The sequence below is a fragment of the Oryctolagus cuniculus genome, chromosome 16 (genome assembly GCF_051225735.1).
Source record: "Oryctolagus cuniculus isolate XC-2025 breed Fujian yellow rabbit chromosome 16, ASM5122573v1, whole genome shotgun sequence".
In the NCBI taxonomy this organism is placed as follows: domain Eukaryota; kingdom Metazoa; phylum Chordata; class Mammalia; order Lagomorpha; family Leporidae; genus Oryctolagus; species Oryctolagus cuniculus.
The window spans coordinates 18,909,633-18,928,665 of record NC_142882.1 but is presented as its reverse complement, the minus strand read 5'-3'; the positions used below and the strand labels follow the sequence as shown (position 1 = coordinate 18,928,665).

General features: G+C 64.5%; 1 protein-coding gene across 22 annotated transcripts in view; it reads right to left on the bottom strand.

Annotated features, from left to right (window-relative positions):
- SMARCA4 (SWI/SNF related BAF chromatin remodeling complex subunit ATPase 4) overlaps positions 1–19,033 on the bottom strand; it is a 90,832-nt gene that overhangs the window by 23,103 nt on the left and 48,696 nt on the right. For all 22 annotated transcript variants that reach the window (XM_089316452.1, XM_089316451.1, XM_070059118.2 and 19 more), the window contains 8 exons: positions 18,608–18,771; positions 9,807–9,873; positions 9,078–9,188; positions 5,168–5,410; positions 3,817–3,930; positions 3,246–3,353; positions 2,329–2,415; positions 1,541–1,587 (listed from right to left, as the gene is read on the bottom strand). In XM_089316452.1, coding sequence (XP_089172578.1) covers positions 1,541–1,587; positions 2,329–2,415; positions 3,246–3,353; positions 3,817–3,930; positions 5,168–5,410; positions 9,078–9,188; positions 9,807–9,873; positions 18,608–18,771 — 941 coding nt within the window. The remainder of the gene's footprint in view (positions 1–1,540; positions 1,588–2,328; positions 2,416–3,245; positions 3,354–3,816; positions 3,931–5,167; positions 5,411–9,077; positions 9,189–9,806; positions 9,874–18,607; positions 18,772–19,033) is intronic.

Sequence of the window (19,033 nt, the reverse complement as noted above, 5' to 3'; positions counted from 1 at the left end):
CCCTCTCAGTCACTGCGGCCCAGCAGCCCTGGCTCACAGATCCGGAAGCTGAGGCGGGCAGAGGGGCCAGGACCGAGTGGGAAGTGGGGTCTTGTGATGCCCTGTGGTGCGGGGAACACATCCAGGGACAGCCCTGCCCCGTGTGAGGTGACGGTGGCTTTAGGTAGGACGTTTCGAGGGGCAGGTATCTGGAGCCACACCCACATGGGAGTGCCTGAGTCCAAGCCCAGGCCCTACTCCCGATCCCAGCTCCCCACGCACCCCACCCTGGGAGGCAGCAGCGATGGCTCAAGAGGCCGGGTCCCTGCCGCCCACAAAGACCAGGATGGAGTTTCCGGTCTTTACCTGGCCAAGCCCCAGGTGTTGTGCGTGCTTGGAAAATAAACCAACAGATGGGAAATCTGGCTCTCTGGCTTTAAAAATAAATTTAAATAAAATGTTTTGAGGCCAGTGTTGTGGCACAGAGGGTTAAGCCACCACCTGCCAGGCTGGCATCCCTGTTGGGGACTGGTCCAGCTCCCTGCTGTGGCCTGGGAAAGCAGGGAAGGTGGCTCAAGCGCTCGGGCCCCTGCCCCCGCGTGGGAGACCTGGGTGGAGCTCCTGGCTCCTGGCTTCAGCCTGGCTCTGCCCTGTCCTTTGTGGATATTTGAGGAGGAAATCAGTGGGTGGAAGACATTTCTCTCTGTTTAACTCTGCCATTCAAAGAAACACACATTTTTTTTTGGGGGGGGGGGGAGACAGAGTTAGATGGAGAGAGAGAGAGAGAGAAAGAAAGGTCTTCCTTCCATTGGTTCACCCCCCAAATGGCCGCTACGGCTGGCACACACTGCGCTGATCCGAAGCCAGGAACCAGGTGCTTCCTCCTGGTCTCCCATGGGGTGCAGGGTCCAAGCACTTGGGCCATCCTCCACTGCACTCCCACAGTGGGCCACAGCAGAGAGCTGGCCTGGAAGAGGAGCAACCGGGACAGAATCCAGGACTAGAACCCGGGGTGCCGGCGCCGCAGGCGGAGGATTAGCCTAGTGAGCTGCGGCGCCAGCCAATAAATACATCTTTTTAAAAAATTATCTTAAAGAAGGCTGTTTTCAGCAAAGCTGTCTACATTGGTGAACTTGCAGAGACACGAGCCACATCCCATCCCCAGGGCTGACAGAAGGCTGGGCCGCACACCACCCAAGACGCCGAGAAAAACCCTGCCATGGGTGAATGGGTGCCTGTGCCAGCGCCAGCACCCAGGCTCAGAGCAGTGGAGAGGGCTGCCCAGGGTCACGGGGCTGGGAGGGGCAGAGCGGTGGAGCTGGCTGCCCAGGGTCACAGGGCTGGGAGGGGCGGAGCAGTGGAGCTGGCTGCCCAGGGTCACGGGGCTGGGAGGGGCAGAGGCAGGGACCCGCCTCCGGGGGTAGGCAGAGGGTCTCATTCCCTTCCATGGGTTCTTTAACTGAAGTCAGGCACAGGCAACAGCCGTGGAGCCACAGCAGCTAGAGGGAAGCCCCACCCCGGGGACACCTGCCCACGCCGCCCAGCGGGGGACGCCTCTCACCCTTGGACGATGCCGCCGGTAAACCCCAAGTGCTCAGAAAAGGATTCCTGCAACACGAGGAGAGACGGTCAGTGCCGGCAGGGCCCAGCCCTGGAGCCAGAACCCAGTGCCCTCACCCGCCCTCTCGGCTCCGCCGCGTGGCGCCGATGCCACGCACAGCTGCTCCGGCCCTCAACACCCTTCCTCACGCCCCTCCATGAAGGACAGGAAGTCACACGCTCACCCTCGGCACCCAGGGGAGCACACGGGACAGGGCGCGTCCACAACCTCCACAGTGGGCAAAACAGAACCCCAGGGCGGGCAGCGGGGGTCTGGAACACCCCCAGGCGTGGCCGCGAGAGCGAGGCGTGTGCCTGCTTTTCAGAGACCAAGTCACTCTCAGGTTGTGCCGCCCACTCCTCACTACAGAGGGAGGCTGCTCTGAGCGCCCCACACGGCAAAGCCAGACCGCCAGGGCCAGGACGGGGGCTCAGCTTCCACTGTGCGCTTCCCCGCGCTCGTGGTGCCAGGCCGCTTGCCGGGGCCGCCCACGGGGTCGCCCACGGGGCCGCTTGCCGGGCTCACCCACGGGGTCGCCCACGGGGCCGCTTGCCGGGCTCGCCCACGGGGCCGCTTGCCGGGCTCACCCACGGGGTCGCCCACGGGGCCGCTTGCCGGGCTCGCCCACGGGGTCGCCCACGGGGCCGCCCACGGGGCCGCTTGCCGGGCTCGCCCACGGGGCCGCTTGCCGGGCTCGCCCACGGGGTCGCCCACGGGGCCGCCCACGGGGCCGCGCGGGAAGCGCTCACCTCGATGTGCTGGAACATGTACGGGTGGTTGCAGATCTTCCTCAGCTGCATGATGGTGTTCATCAGGGTCTTGGTGCCGCCTTTGCCCTGGGGGCAGAGCACAGGGTCGCAAGTGGGGTCCTGCCCCGGGCAGACGAGGGTGGAGGTAGCACGGCCAGGGCAGGTGCAGGGCGGGAGAAGGGCCGTGGGGAAGCTCCCAGGGGAGGGGCAGCTGTGGCATAGCCGTCAGAGCCAGGAAGGTCTGGGGAGCACACAGAGCCCCAGGGCCCCTGCAGGGTGGTGGGGGCTGGGGTGCCCGGGGACAGCAGTGCGACCGGAGAGGCACTGAGGTGGGTCACACACTCTGTGATGCCGGCTCTCCCCAGTCCCTGGTGGACTGCAGCCAGGTGAGCCGGATGCCCGAGAGGACGGCGGTGGGGGGACCCTGGGCAGCCCAGGACACTGGGTCACCTGCGGCTGCTGTGGCCCGGATAAGGGCCTGCGTGAAACCTCTGTGGGAGGGGGTGCTGAGGCAGGGCCGAGGCTGTGGCTCTGGGCACAGAACGGAGGGGACACTGCAACCCCTGGGAGGGTAATTTCGGTCTGGATGAGGGCAACTGAGACGAGCAGAGCCTGAAACCCCAAAAGAAGGCCCAGAAGACAGCCCACCTAGGCCACGCCCCCTGCAGCCTACCGTCATTAGCGAGGGTGGGGCGGGGCTGTGAATGTTGGGGCAGCTCTTCCCTAGCTGGGAAGGTGGGCTCTCTAGCACATTCCAGCCCTGCTGGGTTGCAACAGGGCCCCACACCACTGACTGAAGAGCCCCTGAGACGGGCATTGCGCTGCTGTAACCATGGCTACCCGCGTGCCCTGGGGCCCAGGGCCAGGCTGCACCCACCCCTGAGGGCACCGGGAGGGGAGGGCGGCCTGGGGCCCACCTTCTTGTCCTTCTCGGAGCCGTCGGTCAGCAGCACGCCCTTGGCCTGCATGTGACGGTAGAGGACCCGCTGCAGGGCAGACATGTCGCACTTGATGACGTACTCCACCTGCAGGGAAAGGTGCTGCTCAGGGGGGCGCCTGCAGTCCGGGCCCAGCCCCCCAGGGGACGGGCTCAGGTTGGCGCACACGGGGCTGGTGGCAAGGAGGGAACCACCAGGGACAAGGGGAGACTTGGGCCCCGGGAGAGGCTCAGAGGCAGAGATACATGGGGACGCTGGGCCAGAAAGCACGGGGCCCCCTTCCAGGAAAACAACGGGCAAGGATGACCACAGGCTGACTGTGCTAGGGGCCTGCGAGCCACCGGCCGCCGAGGGGACCAGGACGCCAGAATCTAACCCCAAGGCCACCGCAGCCACGGCCTCTGGCCCTGCTTCCAAGTGAGGCTGAGGGCCACTCCACACACACCTGCCCGGGGCCTCACAGGCCCAGCGGGGGTACCCCGCCCCCAGCTGGAGCCACCTGGCCAGGACCTGGCCGCAGGGCCGCGGCGAGCTCGGCTCCAGTCCTTACCTTCTCGGGCAGCTGGGCCTCCACCTCCTTCTTGAGCCGCCGCAGCAGGAAGGGCCGCAGCACCTTGTGCAGGCGGCGGATGATGAGGATGGTCTCCTCCTCGTTCAGGTCCACCTGGAGCCCCGAGACACAGAACCCAACGTCACCACCACGGCGGGGAGACGGGCCCCAGCAGGGAGCAGCGACAGGGCGGCGGGGACCTGGTGCCCTCACGGCCCTATCCTCTCAGGGGCTTGCCAGGGCCTTGCTCCGGGAAACAGCAAGCACCTGAAGGGCCTGGTGCCCTCCGAGGAATTCCACGGACACGGAATGTAAGGGCGCAGCGCGCCTGCAGCACGTCCCGGCTGAAGCCGCCGGCACGGCAGGGCCCCGAGCGCAAGCGGCTGCACTGTCTGCGGAGGGCCCCCACCTGCAGCACCAGGCCTGGCCGCCACTGAGTACAGGAAACCCTGCCGCGTGGCTCAGGGACTACTTTCTGAAGTTACATTTCGGGGCCGGTGCAGGGGTGTAGCGCCACCTGTTGTGCCAGCCACCCGGCTGCTCCACTTCCGATCCAGCTCTCTGCCGTGGCCTAGGAAAGCAGCAGAAGGTGGCCCAAGTGCTTGGGCCCCTGCACCCGCATGGGAGACCCGGATGGAGCTCCTGGCGGCCATTTGGGGAGTGGGCCAGGGAATGGAAGATCATGGTCTCTCTGAAACTCTGCCTTTCAAATCAATCAATCAATCTTATGGCCACAACAGCTAAGGCTGGGTCAGGCTGACACCAGGAACTCCATCCGGGTCTCATAAGTGAGCCACCCCTGCTGCCTCCCAGGCCCATTAGCAGGGAGTGGGGTCAGAAGCAGAGCACCTGGCACTCTGCTATGGGTGCTGGTGTCGGGGAAAAGAAGCCAAAGCAGGCCCGGCCTGCCCCTTCGGCCCATGGCTCTGGAGACCGGGACCCTGGGGTAGGGAACCAAGGGCTCCTGACTGCCCTACCCCCGAGGGAGGGGCTCTGCCGCGGGTGCCGGGAGTGTGGCACCCGTGTCCTCAAGGTTTCCCTGTGCCGCGTCCATCTGGGGAGTGCTCACAGGGGGACAAAGCCCCCTCCGCAGCTCCGCCCACACCTGCACGGCAGCCCACGGCCTGACGGCACAAGGGGCTGCGGACACGGCGCTGGGTGGCTCGGGGAGGGTCATCAACAAGGAGACCCGGCCCAACAGCTGCTCCGACAGGACCCCCACGGCCACCTGGGCACTCTACGACAGACGCCGATCCTGAGGCTCCTTAGCTGAGACCCGGGGTGGGCCCACGGCACGCCGGAGCCTCCCCTGCCCGCACGGCACCCGCGGGGCCGCAGCCCGCCCGCCCACCTTCTCGCCCGTCATGGCGAAGGGCGCGTTGAACCACTGCTCGAAGGTGCTGCAGCTCTTGAAGATGGTGGGCAGCAGGAAGTTGAGCAGCGCCCAGAGCTCGGGCAGCTTGTTCTGCAGCGGCGTGCCCGTGAGCAGCAGCCGCCGCGGCGCCACGTAGTGCGTGTTCAGCACCTGCGTCAGCTTGCAGTGGTGGTTCTTCATGCGGTGGCCTTCGTCCACGATCATGTACTTCCAGCGGATCTGCGGGCCCAAGAGCAGCAGTCAGAGAGGGGCAGGCGCAGGGCCAGCATCGGCCAGGACAGCCCTGGGGACAAGGGCTCGTCGGGGAGAGCGCAGGCGCCTCGTCACTCTGCCCCGGCCGCCCCGGCCTGTACACAGCACGCGGATGGCAGACAGGCCGGGGACGCGCCCCAGCGCACAGAGCGAGATGGAGAAGCACTCCAGTTTCCCAAAACACCAAGTGTGCTGGCACACAGCAGCAGCGGGGGCAGCGACGGGGCAACTGCTGAGCAGTGAGCGGCCGCACGTCTGAAGCCGGTGGACACGCTCCCGGGCAGGTTTCAGGGTGAACTCTGGGGGGTGGGGCTGCCCGCGAGAGCCTGCTGGGGGGCACTTAGCAGACACCCAGGGTGCCAGTCCACAGGGGAGCCTCGGTCTAAGTCTCCACATGACCGGCACAGGGACACCATGAAGCCTAATGGGGAAGCCAACAGCAGGCTCCAGGCACAGCAGGAGCAATGTGCCCATGAGCCGCAGCCGCCGCGGGCCACGCAGTGCGTGCTGAGCCCCTGCGTCAGCAGGCGGGCGCAGCAGCCGCCTCTCATGGGGCGGGGTGGGTGTCTGTGTTCACCGGAGCCACAAGACAACCTGGGGTTCTGGGAGTCTCGCTGTGGGGTTTGGGTCAGGCACGGCTTTGCACCAAATCAACATCAGGCTGGGGCAGAGCCCGCGCCCTGGCCACCCAGCTCCCTGGACCAGTTTCGTCCTCTGTCAGCTCTAAGACGCCCAGGCAGCCCCTGACGTCATCGCCGCTGCGTGCTGAGGGGCAGTGACGCACGCAGACCTCCCCAACACAAAGGCACTGGCCGTGCCCTCAACCTCTACACAAACAGGAAGGGAGGTGTTCTTTGGTTGTTAATTTGAGAGGCACAGAGAGAGAAACAGAGACTTTCCTTCCACTGGTTCACTCCCCAGATGCCTGCAACGGTGGGGGCTGTGCCAAGACACAGCCAGGATCCAGAAACTCAACCCAGGTCTCCCACGCGGCTGCAGGGACCCTGCTACTCGGGCCTCCCTGGCTGCCACCCACAGTGCCCATTAGCATGAAGCTGGTTCTCTTTGACCACCAGGCCAAACACTTGCTCCTGGAAAAGCAGCGTTGTGCAGGCACAGGGCCGTGAGATTTCTCTCTGCCAGCAGACACTGGAGAACGCTCCCTCCAGCGGCTCAGGGCCCCAGCCCTCAGCCGACCCCTGACGCCGAATGCCACCCTCTGCTCTGAGGCAGGGGAGGTACAGGCCTCGGGGAGGGAAGGCCGAGGCCACCAGGAATGAGGGAGCCGAGGCTGGCTCTGGCCCGGCACCCTGGGACGTCGCAGGCAGGCACGGTGGTGGCAGGGCTATGTGGCCAGAAGCCCCAATAAGGGAGACGGCAGAAACATCTGGCCTCTCCCACCGCTGGTGCCGGGACAACCGGGCATCCACACGCAGCAGAACAAACCCGACCGCCTCCCTACAGACAAGCATCGACTCGAAGTGCATCAGAGACTCCGACCTGAGACCCGAGACTCCCGAAGTCCTAGAAGCAAGCAGGGGAAAGCCTCAGGACCCGGGTCTGGCAAAGATTGCCCTGGAAACGGCCCCAGAAGCACAGGCGACAAAAGCTGAGGTTGACAAGTGGATCTCGTCCAGCTAGAAACAGCGGGGAGTGCACGGACGGCCGACACTCCGGGAGACGACACGCGAGAGCCGTTCTCCTCCCAGAAGGGCTCAGCTCCGGGACACGTGAGGAGCTCACACCGCAAATACAAAACACACACGGCGCGGAGGGGTAAGCGGCGGCCCGCAGCACTGGCATCCCATGTAGGTGACAGTTCGAGTCCCGGCTGCTCTACCTCTGATCCAGCTCCCTCTCGATGCGCCTGGGGAAGCAGAAGACGGCCCCAGTCCCTGGGCCCCTGCACCCACGTGGGAGACCCAGAAGGAGCTGCTGGTGTCAGCCTGGCACAGCCCTGGGCACTGCAGCTACTTGCGGAGTGACCCAGCAGATCTCTCTCTCTCTCTAAGTCTGCCTTTCAAATACATAAATCTTTAAAAAGACAATGCTCGCCACCATTGAACAGGAAAGCGCACGCCCCGAGACGGGTGGAGAAGGGCGGCAGGGCAGCGCGGAGGCTCCAGACAGAACAAGAGCGTGATGGCCCCAGCACGGCCGCGCTGGGCGACAGAGCAAAGGCCCCGGAGCCCGCGTTCACCACACAGACGGCCGCTCTCACGGCAGCCAGGCAGAACCGCTCGAGGCGTCCGTCACCAGCAGAGAACGCGGTACACCATCAGCACATACAGGGCATTCAGCCACGGGAGAGGGCATCCCGCCACCAGGCACAGCAAGACAGCAGCACACGGGCTCAGGTGTGTGCGGCAGCTGGAGCCGACCTCCAAGAACAGAGCACCATGGGGCGACAAGTGCCCGGAGAGGGTGCGGGCGGAGGGACAGAGCGCAGGGGCTCACGGGTGCTGGGATGCATGTGACCTCAGGACAACTGGGCGTCCTGCACCACAGCACGGTGCCGCGAAGGCAGGGCAGCCAGCGCCACGTTCCCGACACAGGGAGCGCTCCATATCTGGGTGATGGATTTGCCAGTGACCCTGACCTGACCATGAGACGTGGATGAGGGACCTTCAGAAACTTTCTGGGAAAAAAATGAATTAAAAGATTTCAATTTTAGAGCAAAAATAATTTTCTGAAGCCCAGACATGGATTTTTCACAGTATTTCTATGGGTTTTTTTCAAGATTTATTTGAAAGGCAGAGTTATGGGGGCAGGGGGAAGACAGATCTTCCACCTGCTGGTTTATTCTCCAAATGGCTGCAAAGACCAGGGCAGGGCCCGGTCAGAGCCAGGAGCCTCGCACTCCACTTGGCCACGCGAGTGGCAGGGCCCCACGCCCTTGGGTCACCTTCCGTCGCCCTCCCGGGGGTGAGCAGGGAGCTGGATGAGGAGCAGGGAAGCTTAGCCCACCGTGCCACGAGGCGCGCGTTCCTGAAGTCTGGGAAGACTGCTTGCATGTGTGGGTTTCACGTTATTTTTGCACCAGAATAGACTTATCTTTAATTCTACTTTTGATGAATTATCTAAAGAAATATGTTTACTTCAGAGGCACAGAGAGACAGAGACCTCCTGTCTACTGATGCAATCACCATGTGCCACCGGCAGCTCCAGCCAGGTCCCCCACGTGGGGGGCAGGGAGCCCAGCACCTGAGCCGCGCAGGGAGCTGGGCCTGGAACCCAGGTGCAGCGTCACGAACCCGTGTGCTGTCCACACCCATGTGCGCTGTCCACACCCGCGTGCGCTGTCCACACCCGCGTGCGCTGTCCACACCCACGGGCACTGTCCACACCCGCGTGCACTGTCCACACCCGCGTGCACTGTCCACACCCGCGTGCGCTGCACCGCCCCCCGCGGGCCCTGTCCACACCCGCGTGCGCTGTCCACATCCACGTGCGCTGTCCACACCCGCGGGCACTGTCCACACCCGCGTGCGCTGTCCACACCCACGTGTGCTGTCCACACCCATGTGCGCTGTCCACACCCGTGTGCGCTGTCCACACCCGCGTGCACTGTCCACACCCGCGTGCGCTGTCCACACCCGCGTGCGCTGCACCCCCCCCGCGGGCCCCGGGCTACCTTGGCGAGGATGTGCTTGTCCTTGATGATGTACTCATACGTCGTCAGCAGGACATTGAACTTGCCGCTTCGGAGCTGGGGGACGAAAGCTCGCCTCGCCGCCGGAGAGCCCTGCCGGGAACGGGACACACATGCCTCAGCCTGGGCCCCCGGGCGGCCAGGGGACAAAGGAGGGGCACACGGGGCTCATCGCCCCAGAGGTGACGGGACCGGGGCTGGGCAGGGCTGCATGGCCCGTCCTGAACCAGGATATCCACAGCACCAACTGCAGGGAGGAGGAAGGGCAGGGCCTGCAGCAGGGCCACCGCTGGCCACAGGCCTGGGGCGATCAGCTGCCCTGTTTCTCTATCTCAAAGCCCCAGACGGAGGCTGGGACCAACCCTCGATGCCCCACCAGGATCACTCTGGCCTCCTCCCCAATCCCCAGCAAACGTGACTGTGCCCTCTCCAGGCTCACGGGGCCCAAGGCAACACCTGCAGCCAGAGCCAGGGCACCCCACACCCACCCGGCGCTCCCCGCTCTCTGGGGCCCTCCTGCCTGACCCCAGAGGGGTGTGAGGAGCCTGCATGGGCCCCTGGCACGCTCAGGACCACCTCACACAGGAACAGGTCTGTAGCCAAGCCCAGGGTGGGACAGCGGACCCCCCCCCCACCGCGGGCCACAGCTGAGTGCGTGTTCAGCGTCTGGCGCCTCCTGCTAGTCCCCAAACCCGCCCAGCTGCGACCTACCTTGTAGGACACCTTCACCACGGAGGGAGCCCACTTGTCAAATTCGTACGCCCAGTTTGACAGAGTCCTGAGGGGACAGGAAAGGGACAGTCAGGTTCCAGTCTGCGCCTGGACAGCTTGCTGCTCAGAGCCGGGCTGTCAGGGGAGTGAGGTCGCATGGCCGCGGCCCCTAGACCTGGTGGGAAACAGGGCATGCCCGAATGCAGCTGCAAGAGGGAAGGGGGTGGGCGACTGAGGGAGGGGTGATTCGGTGCCAAGGGCACAAGGGGGCAGGTCCTGGGAGGAGGGCCCGGTGGCTGCAGGTCTAAGAGCCCGAGAGGCAGTGTCCACTCTTGGTTCTCCCAGCTCCTCGGAGTGTGATGCTGAGGCCCCCTTCAACTCAGCCAACCAGGTAAGCACAGTTCAGCGAACGAGACAGACGCTCCGATCGCTGGGGGCATCGCTGGGGAAGGCTCTTGAGGGCGGACTTGGCTGCCTTACATTACTGCTGCCCTTGAGAACCCGGATGAAATGACTGAGACGCTGCAGCCATCCTGCTACCACGAGGCAGGGAGGCTGTGGGCGGGTCATCTGCTAAGAAAGCAGAAAGCAGCCCAGGTCCCTGCTAGGCTGACCCAGCTGAGCTCTGCGCTGCCCCTCAAGGTCAGCGAGACGTGCCTGGGGCAGCGGCTGAGGCCCAGCTTCCACGAAGGAGCTGCTGGGGGATGGCCAGGACGCCGAGAGGCGCTGAGGAGTCCTGAGCTGCGGGGAGGACGCGGCGGGCGGGCTCGGGCACAGCAGTTGGGGTGCCACCGGGGACGCCGCACCACACCAGAGTGCCTGGCTGCGCTTCTCAGCTCGCAGCCACTGGGCACCCTGAGTGGCAGCAGGTGCCGGCCGTGTGGTGCCACCCACGCGGGAGCTTGGGTGTGGCCCAGCCCTGGCTGTTGTGGGCACCAGGAGAGTGAACCAGTGGGCGGACCATGTCTGCCTCTTTGTCTTTAAAATACTTTAATATACGGAGCCAGGACAAGCAGCTCAAAGTAGAAAGCATCAAGCCCCAGAGGGTAGGCCTGGACCGTGGGATGGCTGAACGCTGAAACCTTCCCCCGGGCACGGGGAGCCATGGCGCCCAGAGACAACACTGGACAAAGTGGGCGCCGCCTGCAGGGAGGCGGGGCGCGGGCTGCGGGCTGACCCGCGCACACACACCCTCACTTGGGGGGACAACCTGAGCCGAACACTGCACTCTAGCAAAGTCTGAAACAACCACCCACACACACTGGGGAAGGCCCTGCGCTGCGGGTGCCGAGAGGGAGCCCAGGCGCACGCTCACACAGCCCAGTCGTGACACACGCATGGCCTGCAAGAAATGACGTCCCTGCCGTCACGGGCGCCTGGGCTGAGGAGCCCCTGTCTACAATGCTTGGGACTCAGGGTCCCGGAGATGGGGCCATGGAGCACCTGCACACAGGCGACTTGCTGCGCTGGGGGCAGGACCCAGGGCTGCACGTGAACTTCATCGAGGACTTGTAGGCACCCCGCAGGGCAGCCGGGAGGCAGCTGTGTGCGGGATTCCGCACATCTGCTTGGACTTCCACCTGCGACCCCTCCAGGACAGGTGTGGAGTTTCCCACCGTGGCATCAGGTCGGTGCTCAGCAAGTTTGGAATCGTGTAGCATTTCAGGTTTTCGAATTAAGATCGTGAACCCTCTAAACGGCTCCCTCTCTAGTACGGGGTGCTGGGGCTCCCCGGACAAGCGGCTGATTCCAGGGCAGAGGCAGGACACAGCGGACAAAGCCGGAGCAGGCGTGCCCAGAACCCCCGGACTCTGAGGGCCCATGGAAGGCCCGGGGGGCGCAGCTCCGGCAGCTGTGGGGCTTGGAGCTGGCAGGACTGGGCAGCCAAACACACTGGTGCCCCCTGCGGGTGGAGCAGGGGCCTACGGCAGAAAGGCAGCTTCTGGGACAGGGGGGACCCTTCGGGGAGAACTGGAGACGAGCAGAGCCCTGCACCCGCTCTGGGCGCAGGGACTTCTAACTCCTGGCATAGGGGCGGCTTTGGCACGCAGGGTAAGACGCTGCCTGCGATGCCTGCCTCTCACGTTGAAGAGACGGGGTTCCAGTCTTGACCACTACCACGCATGACATGAGTGAGTTCCACGTTCCAGGCACTTGGAGACTGAACCAGGGCATGGAACACACCTCTGTGTCTTTCAAAGTACATGTGCTAATGAATTAAAAGGGGCAGGGGCAGCACTGTGGCGTAGCAGGTTGAGCTGCTGCCCGCGACACCGGCATCCCACATGGGCATCACTGCTGCATTTCTGATCCAGCTCCTCGCTAATGACCTGGGACAGCAATGGAAGATGGCCCAAGTGCTTCAGCCCCCACATCCGCATGGGCGACCCAGTGAAGCTCCTGGCTTCTGGCTTTGGCCTGCAGTGACTCAATGGACAGCAGATTTCCCTCTCTGGGGGGCAGCACTGTGCCACAGTGAGTAGAGCCACTGCCTGTGGTGCTGGCATTCCATACTGGCGCTGGTTTGAGTCCTGTATCTGACCCCTGCTGATGCACCTGGGAAAGCAGCAGAAGATGGCCTGAGTGCTTGGGCCCCTGCACCCCCGTGGGAGACCCAAAAGCTTCTGGCTCCCGGCTTCAATTGGCCCAGCTCTGGCTCTTGCAGCAACCTGGGGAGTGAACCAGTGGATGGAAGACCTCTCTCTCTGTATCTCCCTCTCTCTAACTCCACCTTTCAAATGAAAAATAAATCCTCAAAAATAAACAAAAAAACCTCAGTCACTATATCTTTCAAATAAATATATAAATCTTCCAGCGGGCGGGGGCGGGGGTGGCTTTGTGGCAGAGATTAAGCCTCCGCCCGCAGCTCAGCATCATTCGTGGGTGCTGCTTTGAATCCTGGCTCCTCCACTTCCAATCCAAATCCTGCTACTGTGCTTGGGGAAGCACAAGATGACCCAAGAGCCTGGGCCCCTGTCACCCATGTGGGAGACCTGGATGAAGCTCCTGGCTCCTGGCTACCGCAGCCACGTGCGGAGTGAACCAGGGGTGGACACCCGCTCTCTCCCTCCCTCCCTTTCTGTAACTCTGGCTTTCTGACAGATGTCTTTAAATAAAACATTAAATGAAACTGCAAGGCAAGGCGACGACAGGCGAGATGGGGGAGGGATCCACTGAAGGACCCCCAGGCCCAGGGTGCGACAGCTGGGGCAGCAAAGCGACGCTCCCGTCTGCGTGCGTGCCCACGCTGACATAAATAACCCAACAGACAAGCAAACAAGGCGGGTGGGGACAGCCCTCCCCAGCAGTGGAGTCCCAGGTAAGACGTGAGGACCACAGCCCAGGCAGGCGTGCACTTGGCTCCTCCCACGGAGCACACAATCCAGGCAAAACTAGGCTGAGAGACGCTGGAGTGACGGGAGAGCGGGGAAGGGGGAGGAGGAAGAGGAGACGGGGACTCCCCTGGTGACACGGGCCCCACAGCACACCAGCTACCTGCAGAGGGAGGTCCCTCAGGTGTGGCAGGGCGGGCCAGCACGCACCAGGCGGCTGCGAGCAGAGCTCCCCGCCCTGCTGAGCGCCCCCACCCCACCTCTCCCGCCTCCTGCTGCATGGCACCAAGGAGGGGAAGCTCCCGGGCAGCATACACAGTCCCAGACACGGACCGTCTGCAGATGCCCAGAGGAGCCTGCCAGACACGGCGGCCTGGGGCACTGTCAGGCCTGGCTGCCCAGGCAGTGCAGGAAATAGCCACTTGCGGGAAAATGGACAAGATCTGTAAAAGGTCGGCCAGCACTGCAGCTCACTGGGCTAATCCTCTGCCTGCGGCACCAGCACCCCAGGTTCTAGTCCTGGTCGGGGCGCCGGATTCTGTCCCAGTTGTTCCTCTTCCAGGCCAGCTCTCTGCTGTGGCCAGGGAAGGCAGTGGAGGATGGCCCAAGTGCTTGGGCCCTGCACCCGCTTGGGAGACCAGGAGGAAGCACCTGGCTCCTGGCTTTGGATTGGCGCAGCACCAGCTGTAGCGGCCATTTGGGGAGTGAACCAACGGAAGGAAGACCTTTCTCTCTGTCTCTCTCATTGTCTAACTCTGCCTGTCCAAAAAAAAAAATTGTAAAAGGTCTCTGGCTTGTTAATGGTGTTAAATCACTTCTTGGTTTCTGTAACGCCATGGGTGATATAAGACAGGGGTAGCTGGGGGCTAGCGCAGTGGCAGAGTGGGCTAAGCTTCTGCCTGCGGCGCCAGTTTGAGTCCTGGATGCTCCTCTTCCAATCCAGCCCCCCGCTGATGGCCTGGAAAAGCAGCGGAAAATGGCCCAAGCGCTTGGGCTCCCGCACCCGTGTGGGAGACCTGCAAGAAGCTGTTGGCTTTACATTGGCCCAGCTCTGGCTACTGAGGCCATCTGGGGAGTGAACCAGTGGATAGAAGACCTCTCAGTCTCTCCCTCTCCCTGTAACTCTGCCTCTCCACTAAGTTAAAAATCTTAAAAAAAAAAAAAAAAAAAAAAAAAAAAAAAGACAGGGGAGTTGGAAGAGGGTACACGCAGCCCTCCAACACCTGGAGCATTTTTTGTCTAGAACCACCCAGAAACACAATAAGTAAATGGGAGCTGGCGCTGGCACAGCCGAGTCGCCTGGCCTGGCAGATGGTCAGCAGCCATCTACCCAGGAGCGTCAGCGGCGGCACCAGGGCCACCAGGGCCCGCAGGGCAGCCTCTACACGCGGAGCAGACTTGACACTCTGGAGGCCCGGGGGACGGAAGCGGCTGGGGCAGGCGGGGTGGGAAGGGAGCAGCAGCCGCGAGGGTCTGGTGAGAGGTGGCGAGGCTACAGGGGGCGCTGTGGCTCTCACGCTTGGACTCCAGGCAGCCTGTCCGCCTTCCCCTCCCCCTCCCACCATCAGGAAAGAAGGGGCCTGGGAGAAAGCGGCTTCTCCATGGCAAATTCAGCCGAGTTCAGGCCCGGCCACAGGATAGGCAGACGCCAGGGCTGCAGGCTCACGGGCTCCTGGCTGAGGTCTGACGGGGGCTGGGGACCGTGCTCCAGTGCTCCTCACAGGCCTGGCCAATGGGAGCCAACGCCAGGCCAGTCGTGAGTCTTGTGACATCGACATTCGGACTGAGCCAGGGCCACGTGAGCTGGACCACGGGCTTCTGGGAAAGCCTGTGGCAGGGAAATGTCTTTATGTCAGATGCTAAGCTAGGCCAGGAGAGCCAGGAGGCAGTGAGGATGCCTCCTCGGGACACTGAGGTTGTCACACCGCCATGCCTGGTGGACGGGCTGTGTGCCAAGCTGAGCCATGGCTGGCAAAACGCCAGGGCACTGGCAAGGTCCCATGCAGGAGGGCCTGGTACGAGCACCTGCCCAGGCAGCCGCAAACGCCCGTTCTTCCAGAGGGAGGCACTTGTCTCCGGCCAAGCCCACGGGCACAACTCCTCGGCTGTGGAGCTGAAGAGGCTGCCAAGGACACACCACAAGTGCTGCCCGGGGAACGACGGACAAGCGCCCCGCCGGAGGCTGGAACGGGCTGAAGGTCCCCAGCAACCAGGAAGTGACCACTGAAACAAGGCCAGCAGGTCAGGCACTTGGCCGAGCGGTTCAGACGCCGTGTCCTGTGTCAGAGCGCTGGGCTGGGACTGGGTTCCAAGCCCAGCTGCTGACTCCACCCGCTCGCCGATGCTGCCTGGGAGGTAACAGCGACGGCCCACCTGGTTTGGCTCCTGCCACCCACACAGGGGACCTGGATTGAGTCCCCAGCTCCAGGCTTTGGTCTGGCCTAGCTGTTGAGGGCATTTCTGGATTGAACCAGTGGACGGGAGATCAATCTCTGTCCATCTCTCTGCTTTTCAAAAAGCAAGGGGAGGGGGCGCCTGAGCTGTGGCGCGGCAGGTGAAGCTGCCTCCTTGTGATGTCCAGGTCCACCGGAACGCCACGCTCCCACTGCAGCTACGCCACTTCTGCCCCGGCTGCTTGCGACACGCCTGGGACGCCAGGGGAAGACGGCCAAGTACTTGGTCCTTGCCACCCACATGGGAGACCCAGAGGGAGCTCCTGGCTCTGGTCTGGCCCAGCCTTGGCTGTTGTAGGTATCTGGGAGTGAACCAGTGGATGTGGGAGATCTCTCTCTCTCTCTCTCTCTCTCTGTCAAGCAAATAGATGGATAAAAGATTTTGTCGGGGCCCGCGCTGTGGCGTATTAGGTTGATCCTCCCCCTGCCATACCAGCATCCCATATGGGTGCTGGTTTGAGTCCCAGCTGCTCTTCTTCCGATCCAGCTCTCTGGTGTGGACAGGAAAGCAGTGGAGGATGGCCCAAGGGCTTGACCCTACACCCATGTGGGAGACCTGGAAGAAGCTCCTGGCTCCTGGCTCCAGATCAGTCCAGCTCCAGTCCAGCTCCTGCCGTTGTGGCCATTTAGGGGAGTGAACCAGTATATGGAGCACCCCATTCTCTCTCTGTGACTCTGCCCGCAAATAAATAATCTTTCAAAAAAAAGGTTTTGCCTTTCCCTCTCTGTCACTCTTTCAAATAAGCGCTGGCTGAGACGCGGCGTGTGAGGGTGAGGGTGAGAGTGAGGGCAAGGGTGAGGGTGAGGAGGGGCCTGCGCTGGGTGGTGAGGGTGAGAGTGAGGGTGAGGGCGAGGGCGAGGGTGAGGGTGAGGGCGAGGGTGAGGAGGGGCCTGCGCTGGGTGGTGAGGGTGAGAGTGAGGGTGAGGGCGAGGGCGAGGGTGAGGGTGAGGGCGAGGGCGAGGAGGGGCCTGCGCTGGCTGGTGAGGGTGAGGGCGAGGGCGAGGGTGAGGGTGAGGGCGAGGGCGAGGGTGAGGAGGGGCCTGCGCTGGCTGGTGAGGGTGAGAGTGAGGGTGAGGGCGAGGGTGAGGGTGAGGGTGAGGGTGAGGGCGAGGGCCAGGGCCAGGGCGAGGGTGAGGAGGGGCCTGCGCTGGCTGGTGAGGGTGAGGGTGAGGGTGAGGGCGAGGGCGAGGGTGAGGGTGAGGGCGAGGGCGAGGGCGAGGGCGAGGGCGAGGGCGAGGGCGAGGGTGAGGGTGAGGGCGAGGGCGAGGGCCAGGGCGAGGGTGAGGAGGGGCCTGCGCTGGCTGGCGAGGGTGAGGGCGAGGGCGAGGGCGAGGGCGAGGGTGAGGGTGAGGGCGAGGGCGAGGGCGAGGGCGAGGGTGAGGGTGAGGAGGGGCCTGCGCTGGTTGGTGAGGGTGAGAGTGAGGGTGAGGGCGAGGGTGAGGAGGGGCCTGCACTGGCTGGTGAGGGTGAGGGTGAGGGTGAGGGTGAGGAGGGGCCTGCGCTGGCTGGTGAGGGTGAGGGTGAGGGCGAGGGTGAGGGCGAGGGCGAGGGTGAGGAGGGGCCTGCGCTGGCTGGTGAGGGTGAGAGTGAGGGTGAGGGCGAGGGCGAGGGCGAGGGTGAGGGTGAGGGTGAGGGTGAGGGCGAGGGCGAGGGCCAGGGCGAGGGTGAGGAGGGGCCTGCGCTGGCTGGTGAGGGTGAGAGTGAGGGTGAGGGCGAGGGCGAGGGTGAGGGTGAGGGCGAGGGCGAGGGTGAGGGTGAGAGTGAGGGTGAGGGCGAGGGCGAGGGCGAGGGCGAGGAGGGGCCTGCGCTGGCTGGTGAGGGTGAGGGTGAGGGTGAGGGTGAGGGTGAGGGTGAGGGTGAGGAGGGGCCTGCGCTGGCTGGTGAGGGTAAGGGTGAGGGTGAGGGTGAGGGTGAGGGTGAGGAGGGGCCTGCGCTGGCTGGTGAGGGTGAGAGTGAGAGTGAGGGTGAGGGCGAGGGCGAGGGCGAGGGCGAGGGCGAGGGCGAGGCGAGGGCGAGGGCGAGGAGGGGCCTGCGCTGGCTGGTGAGGGTGAGGGTGAGGGTGAGGGTGAGGAGGGGCCTGCGCTGGCTGGTGAGGGTGAGGGTGAGGGTGAGAGTGAGGGTGAGGGCGAGGGCGAGGGCGAGGGCGAGGGCGAGGAGGGGCCTGTGCTGGCTGGTGAGGGTGAGGGTGAGAGTGAGGGTGAGGGTGAGGGTGAGAGTGAGGGTGAGGGTGAGGGCGAGGGCGAGGGTGAGGGTGAGGAGGGGCCTGCGCTGTCTGGTGAGGGTGAGGGTGAGGGTGAGGGTGAGGGTGAGGGTGAGAGTGAGGGTGAGGGTGAGGGCGAGGGCGAGGGTGAGGGTGAGGAGGGGCCTGCGCTGGCTGGTGAGGGTGAGGGTGAGGGTGAGAGTGAGGGTGAGGGTGAGGGCGAGGGCGAGGGTGAGGGTGAGGAGGGGCCTGCGCTGTCTGGTGAGGGTGAGGGTGAGGGTGAGGGTGAGGGTGAGGGTGAGGGTGAGGGTGAGGGCGAGGGCGAGGGTGAGGGTGAGGAGGGGCCTGCGCTGGCTGGTGAGGGTGAGGGTGAGGGTGAGAGTGAGGGTGAGGGTGAGGGTGAGGGCGAGGGCGAGGGTGAGGGTGAGGAGGGGCCTGTGCTGGCTGGTGAGGGTGAGGGTGAGGGTGAGGAGGGGCCTGTGCTGGCTGGTGAGGGTGAGGGCGAGGGCGAGGGCGAGGGCGAGGGCGAGGGCGAGGGCGAGGGCGAGGAGGGGCCTGCGCTGGCTGGTGAGGGTGAGGGTGAGGGTGAGGGTGAGGGCGAGGGCGAGGGCGAGGGTGAGGAGGGGCCTGCGCTGGCTGGTGAGGGTGAGGGCAAGGGTGAGGGCGAGGGCGAGGGTGAGGGCGAGGGCGAGGGCGAGGAGGGGCCTGCGCTGGCTGGTAAGGGTGAGAGTGAGAGTGAGGGTGAGGGCGAGGGCGAGGGCGAGGCGAGGGCGAGGAGGGGCCTGTGCTGGCTGGCGCCGCACGGGGGCACTCACGAGAGAGGCACGATGATGAGGAAGGGCCCGTTGATGCGCTTGTGCTCCATGAGGTACGTGATGAGCGCGATGGTCTGGATGGTCTTGCCCAGCCCCATCTCGTCGGCCAGGATGCCGTTCAGGTTGTTGTTGTACAGCGACACCAGCCACTCCAGGCCCTTGATCTGCAACGACAGCGGCAGCTGGGGCACGGGGCCGCCTGTCCCTGCGTTCCCTCTCGGCGACCCCTCTCCGCCGAGGCCGGCCACAAGCACACCTGCAGATACCTGCCTGCCAGGAAGCGCCGGGGTTGCCGGAGCGGCCAGGAGCCACTGCATGGCGGCCCAGACAGCTCGTCAGGACTGCCCGGGGCCTGCAAGGCTGGGAGCCCCTGGACAAGCAGCCGGAGCAGGAGGCCGGGTGTGCTACCACCGTGTCCTGCCGGAT